This window comes from Xyrauchen texanus, chromosome 17, assembly GCF_025860055.1.
Source record: "Xyrauchen texanus isolate HMW12.3.18 chromosome 17, RBS_HiC_50CHRs, whole genome shotgun sequence".
Lineage (NCBI taxonomy): Eukaryota > Metazoa > Chordata > Actinopteri > Cypriniformes > Catostomidae > Xyrauchen > Xyrauchen texanus.
Window position 1 is genome coordinate 2,268,065 of NC_068292.1, and position 13,786 is coordinate 2,281,850.

At 37.9% G+C, this 13,786-nt stretch overlaps 1 protein-coding gene across 1 annotated transcript in view; it reads right to left on the reverse strand.

Annotated features, from left to right (window-relative positions):
• Positions 1-4,366: 4,366 nt before the first annotated feature.
• Positions 4,367-13,786, reverse strand: part of LOC127657569 (plectin-like) — a 101,900-nt gene continuing 92,480 nt past the window's right edge. Inside the window, exons 33-35 of the mRNA XM_052146426.1 lie at positions 6,684-13,752; positions 5,215-5,319; positions 4,367-5,047 (exon numbers count right to left, since the gene is read on the reverse strand). Coding sequence (XP_052002386.1) covers positions 7,636-13,752 — 6,117 coding nt within the window. The 3' untranslated portion in view covers positions 4,367-5,047; positions 5,215-5,319; positions 6,684-7,635. The remainder of the gene's footprint in view (positions 5,048-5,214; positions 5,320-6,683; positions 13,753-13,786) is intronic.

The window sequence follows — 13,786 nt, forward strand, 5'->3', positions numbered from 1 at the left end:
AGTCTGACTTGAAGAACGAACGACTCGAAACCGAAGAGACGAACTAATCATTTCTCTTTCCGGTACTGACAGCAGCATAGTCTCTATGGGACTGACAGGAAGAACGAAAGACTCGGACCCGGCCGAACCCGAAGACTCGCGAAAGATGAACTAATCATTTATGACTTCATGTACCTTATGCGATGTTGCGCGCATGCGCGGTCAACACAAAATGAACGAATCACTCTCTGAGACAACTCGGTAGTCTCGAGTCATATTAAAGATTCGTTCAAAATGAACGAATCGTTCATGAACGACACATCACTACAGTTTATACAGTGAAGAATACAACACAGATATGCGTTACTAAGTGTTCAAATGTGAACTAAGGGATCTCAATTTGTTTTTAAAGATTGAGTATTAAACTATATTTAACTTGACACAGTGACCTAAACATTTAATTTTTATGACGCAACACACCCGAGACGCAACAAAAGCATGTCTGACGCAGGTCGTATGGTAGGGTGACCACCTGTTAAGATAACTACTATTATTGTACTAGGTGAATAAATATTGATTTTATATTAGATGTATTTTTGCAGTGATGTTAAATGTTAATGACTGCGCTGTGAACGTCACAAAGTTTGGCATAAGGTCTACAATACAAACTAACTTTAACAGCTCAGACCTACTCAATGTAAATAATGAAGTGAAAATAATAATCTAATCGTTAAAAAGCACATTTCCAAATAAGCACATCAATTCCATTATTAAAGACTAGAAAGATTAAATGCGTTCTTACCAGATTTAGTGCATCTTGAATAAAAACAATTTTGTCTGATCTGGCTGCTTTGAGTTGGGCCTTCTCATTCATTATGACTGTAGAACTCCTGGCAGGTGTAGGTGTTCACTTTCACCAGGAGTTCACTTTGATGAGGTCCACAGACGCTCAGTTCCTTGTCTCTGTCCACGCAGCGGTCATCAGTGAAAACACGAACGCGTTGGTGACAGGAATGCTCAAAGCCAAAGATATCAGAGCTGTCATGTTTGGGGCACTGAAATGCTTCACAGAGCTGTCTGTGAAACTTCGGTGGCATACCCTGCACTCTCCTTTTTTAGGGTCACCTGTAACTGGTTTTAACCATGTAAATATTTTCTCCAACTCTTTATTATACGAACAAAGACACTTTTTCTTCTCGGGAGCTGCGGATAGACCCATTTTTCTGTTGCAGTTTTTTTTTTTCAGTGTTTTCCCGCTCTGGCAAGAAAAAAAGGCTGCGCTGCGCATGTTCAGTGTTTTCTTATTAACTTTTTTTTATGGTGATTTTGTAATTGAAGGACGATGAAATAAAATGATGCCGAAATAATAATAAAGATAACAAATTATACAGACAAAATTGAAATGCGGGACACTGCATATGACTTGCGGGACATGGAACAAAGCTTCCAATTTTGGGACTGGGTCACCATACCATACGACCTGCATCAGACATGCTTGTGTCGCGTCTCGGGTGTGTTGCGTCATAAAAATTAAATGTTTAGGTCACTGTGTCAAGTTAAATATAGTTTAATACTCAGTCTTTAAACACATATTGAGATCCCTTAGTTCGCATCTGAACCATTAGTAACGCATATCTGTGTTGTTTTCTTCACTGTATAAACGAAATGAAAATTTGTTGTATAAACTGTATAAATGAAATTTCACTTACTGCCCTCTGGAGTAAACAGGTGGTACTACAAGCATGCAATTAAATGCGTTAATAATTTTAACGCGTTATTTTTTGTATAATTAATCGCGCGTTATTAACGCGTTAACTCGACAGCCCTAATATATATATATATAATTTTTGTATATTTGAAGATAACTATGTATAATTATTTCATCATTATGTAATGAATTATTGTTATATGAGGGGCTTTCTCAGCAAATATTTGTATTTGCGATTAATCGCGATTAATCAATCGCCATGTAATTAATTTGATTAAAAATTGTAATCGATTGACAGCCCTAGTATATATACATATCCATCATGTTGTTTTTTTTAAGGCTAATCATAATAAATGCCTTGACTTGAATAGCATTGAGATGTTAATGTTTAATGTTAATGCAATTTGGTGATGGTTTTGTATTTGACAAAGTGTTTTGTGTAATATAATATAATATAATGTTAAGAATAAGGTTAATTTAATGTATTCTCACATCAGACATCACTATTAGAATACAATCATATATGATCTACAATCAGGATGCACATTTAGTGGAATATAACTATTTTAAAAAGTATTTATTATTTCATAACAACATAATAAAATGTTAAATTAATGTTTTATGATTAGTTTACCCATATTGTCTTCTCTTCGGTGCAGCTGCTTCCTGAAACAGAGAGTCACCTCATTAAATATTTGTATCTAGTTTAAGAGTCTAATGCAGGTGTCTTTAAGTGGACAGAGAGATTGAACAGGGCCCTTGCATATTGTATAAAATCGAGTGATGAATTAAAAGCCTGCCCAATAATAGCATGCATATAATACCATATTAATGTTTTTGCATACTTAGTTATAATACATTACAAAGCCACTAAATGCATATTTAACTTTTGAGATCAAACAATAAAACCCTGTTGATGACCTCTGTCTAATGATTTAATGACTACTAACTTAACACCAGAGTAGTTGATGTTGTTTTTTCATTCATTAATGTGATTATTGATTTGAAGTCATACCTTAGAGCCACTCTCCTGTAGAGACAGGCCTGGCTTGGGCACAGTTAATGCAGGGGGGTCAGAGAGGCTTTCAGTTGCATAATGACAGAATGGCAGTCCATCAGTAAATGGGATCCCCTCTGGGTTCTGTCTCTCAGCCTATATAACAGATACTGTCACATCATTGCCTGCAATACTCTTCTCTACCACCAGAGGACTCAACCCTCTGAATATTTCCTATTTCTTTTAAAGTGTGTAATTTCTGCACCACTTGCGTCAACAAATGAAATTGCAAAAAATAAAATAAATGAAAAAAATTCACTCTTTTCAAATGGATTCCAGAAAACTTCCTCCATCTTCCACTAGCTGTACAAACAGGTTGTCTCAACCCAAACTCCAATGTTGAGCCAATGATGCTGTGCTGGGATGGTTGGGATGCTCGAAGAATGTTTTGAAAGCACCACAGAGTTAAACTTTTAGGTGAAATTATCCTACAAATAGCTTACTAATACAGTAGTTGACTCAGGAAATCAAAATAATAGTTTCAAAAAAATTATGTCATAATTTACACATCTTCATGTCATTCCAAACCTGTATAACTTTCTTTTACATCCTAAAAAAATGAAAATGAATAATTGAATGAATATTCTAGCCCATCTTTTCAATACATCGACAGCTGATAAGGGCTCACTTTAAAGGTTAAAAAGGGACCCAAAGGTATCATAAAAGTAGTCCATGCGACTCATATTCCAAGTCTTCTGAAGCACTCATGAAAACAAGGACTTACTAGGTGAGTAAATGGCATAATTTTTTGGTGAACTTCTCCTGTAATTCTTGTCCGTTTTTGTTGCACTTCTGAACAGCTGTCTTAGCGTAGCGTTATTCTCTTGGTTTGTGGATTTTTTATATTTGTTCTGACTATTTGACTATTTATGTTTTTTTCTTTTATAATTGGATTTACAATACTCTGAGAACAAGTTCAGAATGGCATACTACCATACTACTTGGTAGAAATAGTAAGAGTAGTATGAGTAGTATGCAATTCCGAACTCAGCCACTGTCTACATCCTTAGACCCTTGAGTATCTTAGCTATGTTCGAATAGCATTAGCATTAGCATGTCGCTACATGCATATTCTGAGTAAATTAGTATGTGAAACATTATAGAATGATACATTTCATGTAGTAGTATGTTACATTGTTGTTTTATCATCATCATTACCTCCAGTTATTTTGAAAATAAAAACATTTTACTTTATTATGTAAAAATGTCTGTATTTTGTCTGAATTTTAGATGGGGTTGCAAATAATGATCAAATCAAGAAACATATTTAAAAAATCGCAGCAGATATTACTTACAGTTAGTCACAGTCGAGAGCATTGCATTGTAGGATACAGTATCCTGTGCAGTGAGCTCTGTTGTACACTGTAAATTTAGTTAATTTATTTAAGTGTCACTATTCCGAACACAGCCTCTGACTAAAAAAAATTTTTCCCTCAATATTGGACAATACGTTTAAGGTTATCAATTCCTTATTTCATAAAAAGCTTGAAGTTCTTACCAGAGAAACATAATTCCTATAAATATATAATTTAACATTTATTTTGTGGTTAATATAATTGTGATTTTGGATGATAAATTAACGATAAACCTCTGTTAACAAAACAAAAACTATATAAAAAAGAAAAAAAGGGGTGAAATTATCTTTTCAAAATGTATTTATTTACACTTGAATACAGTGTTATTCTTAAAATCGTATTATTTTTTAAACCAGTATCTCTTAGCAAAAACATTCTTTTACCGGTTAATATTTCAGATTTCTTACAACTTTTATTTATATATCCTTTCTTATATTGGCAACAATTCAAAAACCTATACTTCATCTTTTTCTTCAAACTTAATAGCAAGTTAGTAAAACATGCAACAGCCACATATTTTTACATATTCAACATAAAAATAAAATAAAAATAAAGGTCAAGTACTTTCAAAAGACAGGACAATACATTGCATAAAAACAGGCAAAAATCCCAAAATGCAGTTTTGGCACAGAAAATGTCAAAATGAAAGAAAAAATGAAACTGCCATACATTAAATGAACCTAAATACATTGCAATCTGTATTTATATGTATAATGTAAAAAATGTAATCTTTAGAAGCAATGTAATAGAAGGGGTATGCATTTCTAATGCATTGTGTGTGTTATATAAAATATGAGAAGTAGAACTTAGGGATTCTACATAAAAGTCCACATTAAGATCAATCAAATGGATCCAATACTTTGATGTTTTGAATTATTTAGTGTGTGCAAGTTAAGTCCCAAGTCCAACTCCAAGTTGATGTGAAAGGAGGAAAGCCACAGTGAAGATCTATAAACAACAAAAAATATACTATGAAGCAACAAAAGGACAAAAAAGCCAACAAAACAGTGAATGAAGGGAAACAAAAATGTACTTGGTATCAAACATACATTTCTAAACATTTCAAAAACAATATATACCAGTGAAGCGACAAATATGAATGTACATCACACTACCTGAATGTCTAAGGATGTCGGCTGCCGATCAGTATCATTTATGTCGTGATCAAAACCCAAATGTGCAGCATCATCAAGTTGTCCACAACTAATATCGGATGACCTCTGTTGGAACACATAAGTCATTGCACAAACTATAAATGACACAAGCACAAATATCATATGGCTTAAAGGTGCACTCAGTAATATATTGTTAATGTTGGGCTGGTCAATATTGTAGTCACCTTGGACTTATTTTGCAATGGTGTGGCTGCAGCATCATGTAAAAGCAAACATTTTCAGTTACCGGTGACATTGCAGTACAGTGCAATGGGCTATTTGCAGTCAGCCATGGTTCATTTATTCAGAGAGTAAAAGTGTCCAATAACATGGGGTTAGCAAGATAAAGTACGCAGTATTTGGCTGGTCATGTGATCTAAAATGAAGTCTTATCAGCTAGCATGTTTACATGGACACCAGAAAGCTATTTATTGCGAGAAAGCTGCTTAAGACTCTAAAGCGGCATTTGCGTTTACGTGCACTCTGTTAGCGGCTTTCTCTTTACTATCGAATACATGCAGCCCGGTCAGTAAGCAGCTTTCTCCACAGCAACGTAATTTCCCTGCAATGCTGGAGTGAATAACAAACATGCTATCTGAGGAAGACTGCTTTTTTTCCAGAATTTCCAGAGTTGATGCTGTGTTTGTTTCCTTAAATTTCCATTGCAACCTGCAGCAGAATTTTGCTTCAATAGTGGGGTTTCCCTCTTACGTCAAACTCCGGGATTCCCCCAATGTACTTTAGCACATATACCCATATGTGAGGTATACTAGTCAATATTTTAAATTGGTGTGTATAAATTAGTACAGTTTATAGTGTGTGTGATTTTCCCTTTTCCCACTGTACTCCCAGAATAGTGAACTCTTTCCACTACGTTAACTTGTTGACATGATGTACATCCTGTGACATTAGTTATCCGGTATGTTCCATGCAAATGGAAACTCCTTAAAAACCTGAAAGAACACTGCTTATTAATTTATATGGAAACATAAGCTGTGTTCTCTGGGAGAAACCCAAGTGTGTAAACTGCTTTCTCTTAAAAGGTGTAAGGAAAACAGCACTCACGTTTACATGACATCTCAGAATGGCGCTTTCTGCAAAAACCCTGGAATATACTGTTCTCTTAAGTGTGTGTAAACAAGGTCTGTAAGATCTGTATGTGGTCACCACTATAAACATTTTATAAGTAGGCTACTATACAAATGTGTAAAACTTTTTATTAAAAAAATACTGAGTGCATCTTTAAAGCCTTTAGGAAAAGCAGAAATATTCAATTCAGCTCATAAAAAAAGAGGCTGCGCAAAAATGAATACATTTCTCCTAAATATTACAAAATCCACAGAGATAGAACAGTGTAGGAATAGATTTGAGACAATAAAGAGGGCCTTGAAAAAGAAACCAGGCAAAAGCTGCAATACATGTAAACTTACAAGTATTAAACGTCATCCAGATCTGTCCAGATGGTATGAGAGAGGAATGGATCAGACACCTGAGACATCTGAAATCTTCATTGGACAACAAACCAGCAGGGGACTGACCGTTAATATGGGACTTGATGACTCTTTACAGGGAAATCCGGAGTAATGAGTCATTTTGCAATGGACTTTGGAGATATATTGGATCCAGTAATTGACAAATGAACTTCCATAACAGAAGATCCAGTTTCAAGGGACAAATATATTGGTGTTCTCTCCTCCTGTGTTTGTGTATAAATGTAGTGTTTTGTTTTGCATTCTGTAAAAAAACTTGTATTTTCTATGACGGAAATATTTTCTACAAATATGCAAAAATAAAACCATAAATCTGCACTCTTTGTTAATCTAATAAACATTTCTACAAAAAAGAAAATGGGTATATTTATCTGATTAATTAACTTGGAAAACAAAAGTATAATTGTTTTTTTTTTTAATAATGTAGAATGTAGAAATATATGTTGTTAATAATATTATATCAAATCTAGTAATCTCCAAAATGCTGAATGTATCAAGCAGTGTTCTAGGTTTTGCTGTAATCAGATGTACTAATGTATACAAATAAGAAAAGAAAAAAAAAAAATCACTCTCAAGATACATAAAACATATATTTGAACTGAAAAAAGCTAAATTATGTAACTATGAAATAAGCTAACCAGGTAATTTATAATTCTTAAGCATCCAAACTACAAAAAAATGGGAACATAACTGTCCCCATAAAAAGATACTGGTAGTTTTTGGAATGCATAGTCCTATAGCAAAACATGCAAAGCAGAATAAAGTAATTCTTTTTTAATTAATTAATTTAGTGTATTATGTAAATGTAGTGTGTAGAGTCAGGGCAGATGTGAAAGCCCTTTTTTTGAAAGCTGCAGAACAACATGTGGCAAGTCCATTGTGGGGTTCAGCTTTAAAATCTGCGACTATAACCAGAGGAAGTGTAGGAGGACGAGGAGAAGTTCATCGTGAATCCAGAAGCAGTGGCATCAAAGCTACCTCTTCTTGATCCTGATCTAGAGCCTGTCCTGGACCCAGACCTAGAACCAGAGGCAGACGCAGCACCACTGACATTGTAGGGACTATATAGACCTTTACTGGATGTTGATGAAGCTTCTAGAAGTCTAAGGCCAGTTCCCTCCTCAACCATGCTTCTGTCCATGGCATCTTTGTAGGAGATCTTCAGTTTTGTTTTGGGACAGGTAAGGTATTTAGTGTAAGCACTTATATCTCTTAGCTTTTGGGCTGTACGGCCATCAATAGAACCTTTCCTGATTGCCTCTTCTAGAGAGATTCGCTCCTCTGCCTCTGGCTCAATAAGACCACCAGTGAGGTACTGCACCTCCAAGAAACGCTGTCCTGCCTCATAATAAAGCCAGCCTTTCTTCAGGGCCTGGGCAGCAGACATTTTCACTTTAGTTCGAGGATCATCAAATCCATGGAAAGCTTTCTGGGCTAAGTTTAGCCTGTCGACCATTATTTTATCCACAAGCCCTTTCTCAGTTGCTTCGGCAACTGAGAATTTTTCTCCAGTAGTTGGTTCTATTATGCCACCAGTGCAGGCCTGTGCTTCTAACAGTCTCTGGCCACTTATGGAATCCACTAAGTTCCTATGCATGGCTTCAGTGATTGAAACTTTCTCTAGGCTATCTGTATCAAGGATTCCAGCCACAGGACCAGTCTCCTCAGTTGGATCATTCCATACAGTTGCAGGAGTTTTGATAGAAGGTATGGGGCTCATTGGATAAGAGGAGGTGGATCCAAAGGAAGATGATCGGGAACGGGAACCACCCATGTTTCCAGATAACATATCAGCAAATTCTGTGATAGAAATGGTGCCAGAACGGTATTGGTCAAGTGTAGTCTGGTCAATAAGGCCTCTTGCAATAGCATCATCAATGTCATACTGTCGACCTGATCTTCGGTCAATGAGTACAGACTTTTCTACTCCATCTGATGATGTCATTGTGATTTCTTCCCATTCGCACTCTTGCTCTGAAAGTTCAAGGTATGTCTGATGGTCAATTAGCCCTTTGCGGTAGGCTTCATACACAGACATCTCTTTGCCTGACTCAGGATCTACGATGACAACTCTACGTTTGCGGACAGAGGATTTGGAAGAAGTCTTTTTCTCACGTTTCTTTTCCTTCAGAAGCAAGAGCACAAGACCTGTGTCTGGGTCTATAATGCACCTCTCCATCAGTTGCAGGTAGGTAAGATTCTCCTCTGTGTTGGGGTCAAAGAAGCCTTTGGTGTCATCTGATGGGTCACTGAGGATTTCATTCATCTCCTCATCGAAAAATCCTCTGTTGTAGGCCACTTCAACTGGTAAACGGTGACTTTCCTCTGGGTCAATGATTCCTCCAGTGGCAATCTGAGCCTCAAGAAGACGAATTCCGTGGTCTCTCAAAATCAGACCCTTTTTCATAGCCTGGAACAGCGAGATTGTTTTGCCTGTATAAGGATCCCTATAGCCAGTCACAGCCCTCTCAGCAGACAGAAGCTTGTCTTTGAACTCTGGGCCAACAATTCCCATTTTAACAGCTTCACTAACAGTCAACTTGAGGTTCTTTATAGGGTCAATGATATAACCTGTAGCTGCTTGAGCTTCCAACAGTTCAAAAGCAGTACCTGGCCTGATCATGTTCTTTTTCATGGCTTGGTAGATGGATAGACGGTCTTTTGTGGACTCCACAAACACGCCAGAAATACAACTTGAACCCTGAATATATTTATGCAATCTACTGCTCACCTCCTCCACTGTTATTAGTCCCTCATTTAGTAGAGTGACTGTTTGTTCATCAATAATTTTTGAGCGAAATAACTCCTCCAATGTAATTTCTTTTCGGAGGCCTTTGAACAGCAGCCTTCTGTCTGCTAGAGACAACAGATATAGCCCATCTTTGTCAACCTTGCATCTTTTGAGAAGCTGAGCATACGAGACCTTCTCGTCAGTTAGTGGGTCAACATAGCCTTTAACCTCATCTGACAGCTTTTCATATGTCTCTTTGTTGATGTATCCACGTTGTGTGGCAGTGTCTGTTGGCAGGTGGAAGTTAAATTCTGGATCAATAATACCACCTGAAGCTATTTGAGCTTCAATAAGCCTTAAGGCATAGTCCTCAGGGACAAGGTCCTTTTTCATTGCCTGGAAGAGGGAAATAACTTTTCCACTGTATGGATCCTTAAATCCAGTGACTGCTCTCTCTGCTGACAGAAGCTTATCATGAATTTCTGGACCAACCACACCTTTGCGCACTGCTTCATCCACTGTGAGCATTTCAATATTAATGGGATCAATGATGAATCCAGTGGCTGCTTGGGCCTCTAGAAGACCAATTGCAATGTCTGCCTTCATTAAATCTCTCTTCATTGCTTGATAAATGCTGATCTTGGCATTTGAATCAGTCACCACTCCAGAAACACTGCCAGTCCCATACAAGTACTGCTTAACACTCTGCATCTCCATGATATCACACATAGTCTTCTTCTCTTTCTTCAACAAGTTGAAGGTTTCAAGGTTAATGATTCGGGCATTATAGAGATCTTCAATTGTGATTAGCCGTCTCCTTGTGCTGTCACTCTGAATGTTCCCCCCTTTTACAATTTCTATCTGCTCAAGAATCTCAATTATAATGATTATCATGCGTTCTTTTGTTATGCTGCCAGAGCGATATTCATCCAGAAGCTGAGCCCTCTGCTCCTCAGGCAGCAGATTTGAGTTCAAGACATCCCAGAGAGACATAGAGCCATGATCTTTAAGGGGTAGATCAACCTGGGTGGTGGATAGATCACTTTGGGTTTGTTCTTCATTGTAAAGATAAGTCTTTTCCACAATGGTTGGGGCCTGTGGTTTGGAGAGTTTTAACAGATTTAATCCTGTATCAGTGTCTGTCATACATTTGTCTTTTAACTGTTTGTATGATATGTTCTCATCAGTTGCAGGGTCAGAGAAGTACTTGCTTTCAGCAATGCTGCTGGCCAGCTGTTTACTAAAATATCCCTGCTGGATTGCAATATCCACAGGAATGCGATGACTGTTTACTGGATCAATAATTCCACCTGTTGCCAATTGGGCCTCCAAGAGTGGCATGGCATGTTCCTTGAGGATAAGGTCTTTCTCCATGGCTTGGTATAGGGAGATCTTATTGCCTGTAAATGGGTCGTTGAATCCAATGACAGCTTTTTCAGCAGCGAGAAGTTTCTCATGAAGCTCAGGACCAACAAGGCCTGCTTTAACAGCATCATCCACAGTGAGAAACTCATTTCTTGATGGATCCACAATGAAACCTGTGGCAGCTTGAGCTTCAAGCAAGGCAATACCTGTGTTCTGTCTGAGGAATTTCTTTCTCATTGCTTGGTATATGCTTACTTTCTCTTTTGCAGGTTCAAGGTAAACGCCAGCAATGCTTTCGGAGCCTTGGAGATACTTGTTGACTGAAGTGTTTTTGCTGACCTCTTTTGGAGTCTTTTTACCTTGTTCCAGCAAATCATATGTAGATTTATCAATGATTTTGGAGTCAAACAATGACTTGGATGGAACTGGAGCCCTGAGCCCCTTGAAGCAACCCTCTTCTTGTTTCTTGGCCTCTTTCTCATAGACAATTGTAATCAAAATCTTTGTAAACTTCTCAATTGTTGTTTTCCCAGATCTGTATTGTCTTATTAAGTCAAGCCTCTGCTCCTCAGTGAGATAGTCAGAGTTGATGAGCTCCCATATGGTAACTTTTCTCCCTTTAAAAGATCCACTCTGAAGTTCTACAGTTGCCTGAGTCATTGCATCTTTGGTCTGAGCCTCAGTGTACTTCAGCTCCTCCTTTGCATTGATTGCTTGCTCAGACAAAGGCAAAAGTTGAAGGCCTGTCTTTTTGTCAGTAACACACCTTTTATGAAGCTGCAGATAAGTGACATATTCCTGCATGTTTGGGTCAAAGTATCCTTTAACATCATCAGCTAGACTGGTCAAGAACTTGTGTGTTGCATCATCAAAACAGCCCCTCATGCAAGCAATGTCATGTGGAATACGATGACTTTGAATGGGATCGATGATGCCTCCTGTTGCCAGCTGTGCATCAAGTAGTCGAAATCCTTGATCTTTCATGATCAGATCTTTCTTCATTGCCTCAAAGAGAGAAATCGTTTTTCCAGTGTAAGGATCTTTGTAGCCTGTGACGGCTCTCTCTGCAGACAGTAGTTTTTCATGAAGCTCTGGACCAACAATACCTGCTTTGACGGCCTCATCTACTGTAAGTTTTAGATTTTTGACAGGATCTACAACATATCCTGTGGCAGCTTGTGCTTCCAAGAGATTAAAAGCAGGCCCAGGTCTCATCATGTCCCTTTTTATGGCTTCGTAGAAGGACATTGTTTGTTTGGTTGAGTCAATAATTACTCCTGCAATGCAGTTATTGCCCTTCAAGGCTTTGTGCACATGCTCCATTTCAGACACTTCTTTTATGGACATTTGTTCTCTTTGCAACTTGTTATACACATCTTTGTCAATAACTTTGCATTCAAGTAGTTGTGTGGCGGAAACAGATGCTCTCAATCCATCAAAGGCAAGTTCATTCTTTTTCTCTTTTTCTTCTGCCACAGTAAGAACAATCCTGATTATTTTTTCAACTGTAATCTTTCCGGTTTTGTACTGACGGATAAGATCTTTTCTCTGGTCCTCAGTGAAATACTCAGAGTTTATTATCTCCCAGATGGTGACAGTCTTTCCTTTAAACCTGCCAAATGGCACTGACACCGTTGTCTTGTCAAACACATCCTTTGTTTCCTCATCAGTGAATGTTCTGGCATTAAGAGCAGCCTCCTCTGAGATGGGCAAAAGAAGCAGCCCTGTTTCTGGATCAGAGATGCACCTTTCCATTAGCTGATGGTATGTGAGATTTTCTTGGATGTTTGGATCATAAAAGCCCTTTACATCATCAGAAGGATTTTGAAGGATTTTATTGGTGGCTGCATCAAACAGACCCTGCTTATAGGCTCTTTCAACTGGCACACGATGACTGTTGATTGGATCAATAATGCCACCTGTTGCTATCTGAGCCTCGAGCAATCTGATAGCATGATCCTCCCCAATGAGACCCTTCTTCATGGCTTCAAAGAGGGATATCTTTGCTTCTGTGTATGGATCCTTGTAACCAGTGACAGCTCTCTCTGCAGACAGCATTTTGTTGTGAAGTTCAGGCCCAATTATACCCTCTTTAACTGCTTCATTTACAGATAGTTTCTTGTTTTTAATTGGGTCAATTATGTATCCAGAGGCTGCCTGTGCCTCCAGCAGCACTAGGCCTGTCCCAGGAGCAATCTTCTTCTCCTTGACAGCTTGATAGATAGGCATTTTTTTATTTGGATGAACAAGCAGGCCGCCAATGCAGTTCTTGCCCTTAAGAATCATTCTAAGTTTGTCTGTCTTGCTAAGTTCTTGGACTGTAGTGTCACCTCTCTGAAGCTTATCATAATCCATTTGACTTAAAATTCCTATCTCAAAAAGTCTGCTTGCAGGCACCTTCTCACGAATGCCATCAAAAGGTAATTCAGGGACACCAGGTTTACCATCAACATCCTCACAAATACTTTGACCATTAAGGACTTTTTTGTATTCAGTCTGAATCTGAATCTCCTGGGTGAGTTTTTGAGCAACCTCAAGGTGCTGCAGTTTCTCACGCAGTCTCTGGTTTTCTTCTGCAAGCATTCTCTCTTGTTCAAGCTTTTTCCTCTCAAGGTCTTGCATCTGTTTTTGCTTGTTGAGCATCTCTTGTTCAGCCTCTTTCTGTCTCTTTAGAACGGCATCCATAGTGGCCTGAAGTTTCATTTTTTCATCCTCCATCTGTTTTCTTTGACGCTCCTGCTCGTCTTTTAAGGCTTTTGACTTTTTGACCTCCTCTTCAAATTGGCTCTCTAATCTCTTCTTTTCATCCTCAATTTCTTTTTCTTTCTTCAACAGCATCTGCTTTTCTGACATGAATGTCTGCTGGAGAATGGTTTTCTCTTGTTTAATTTGTTCTTGCTGAGCATTTGCAATCTATTAAAAACAAAGAATGAACATGGTTAAAACA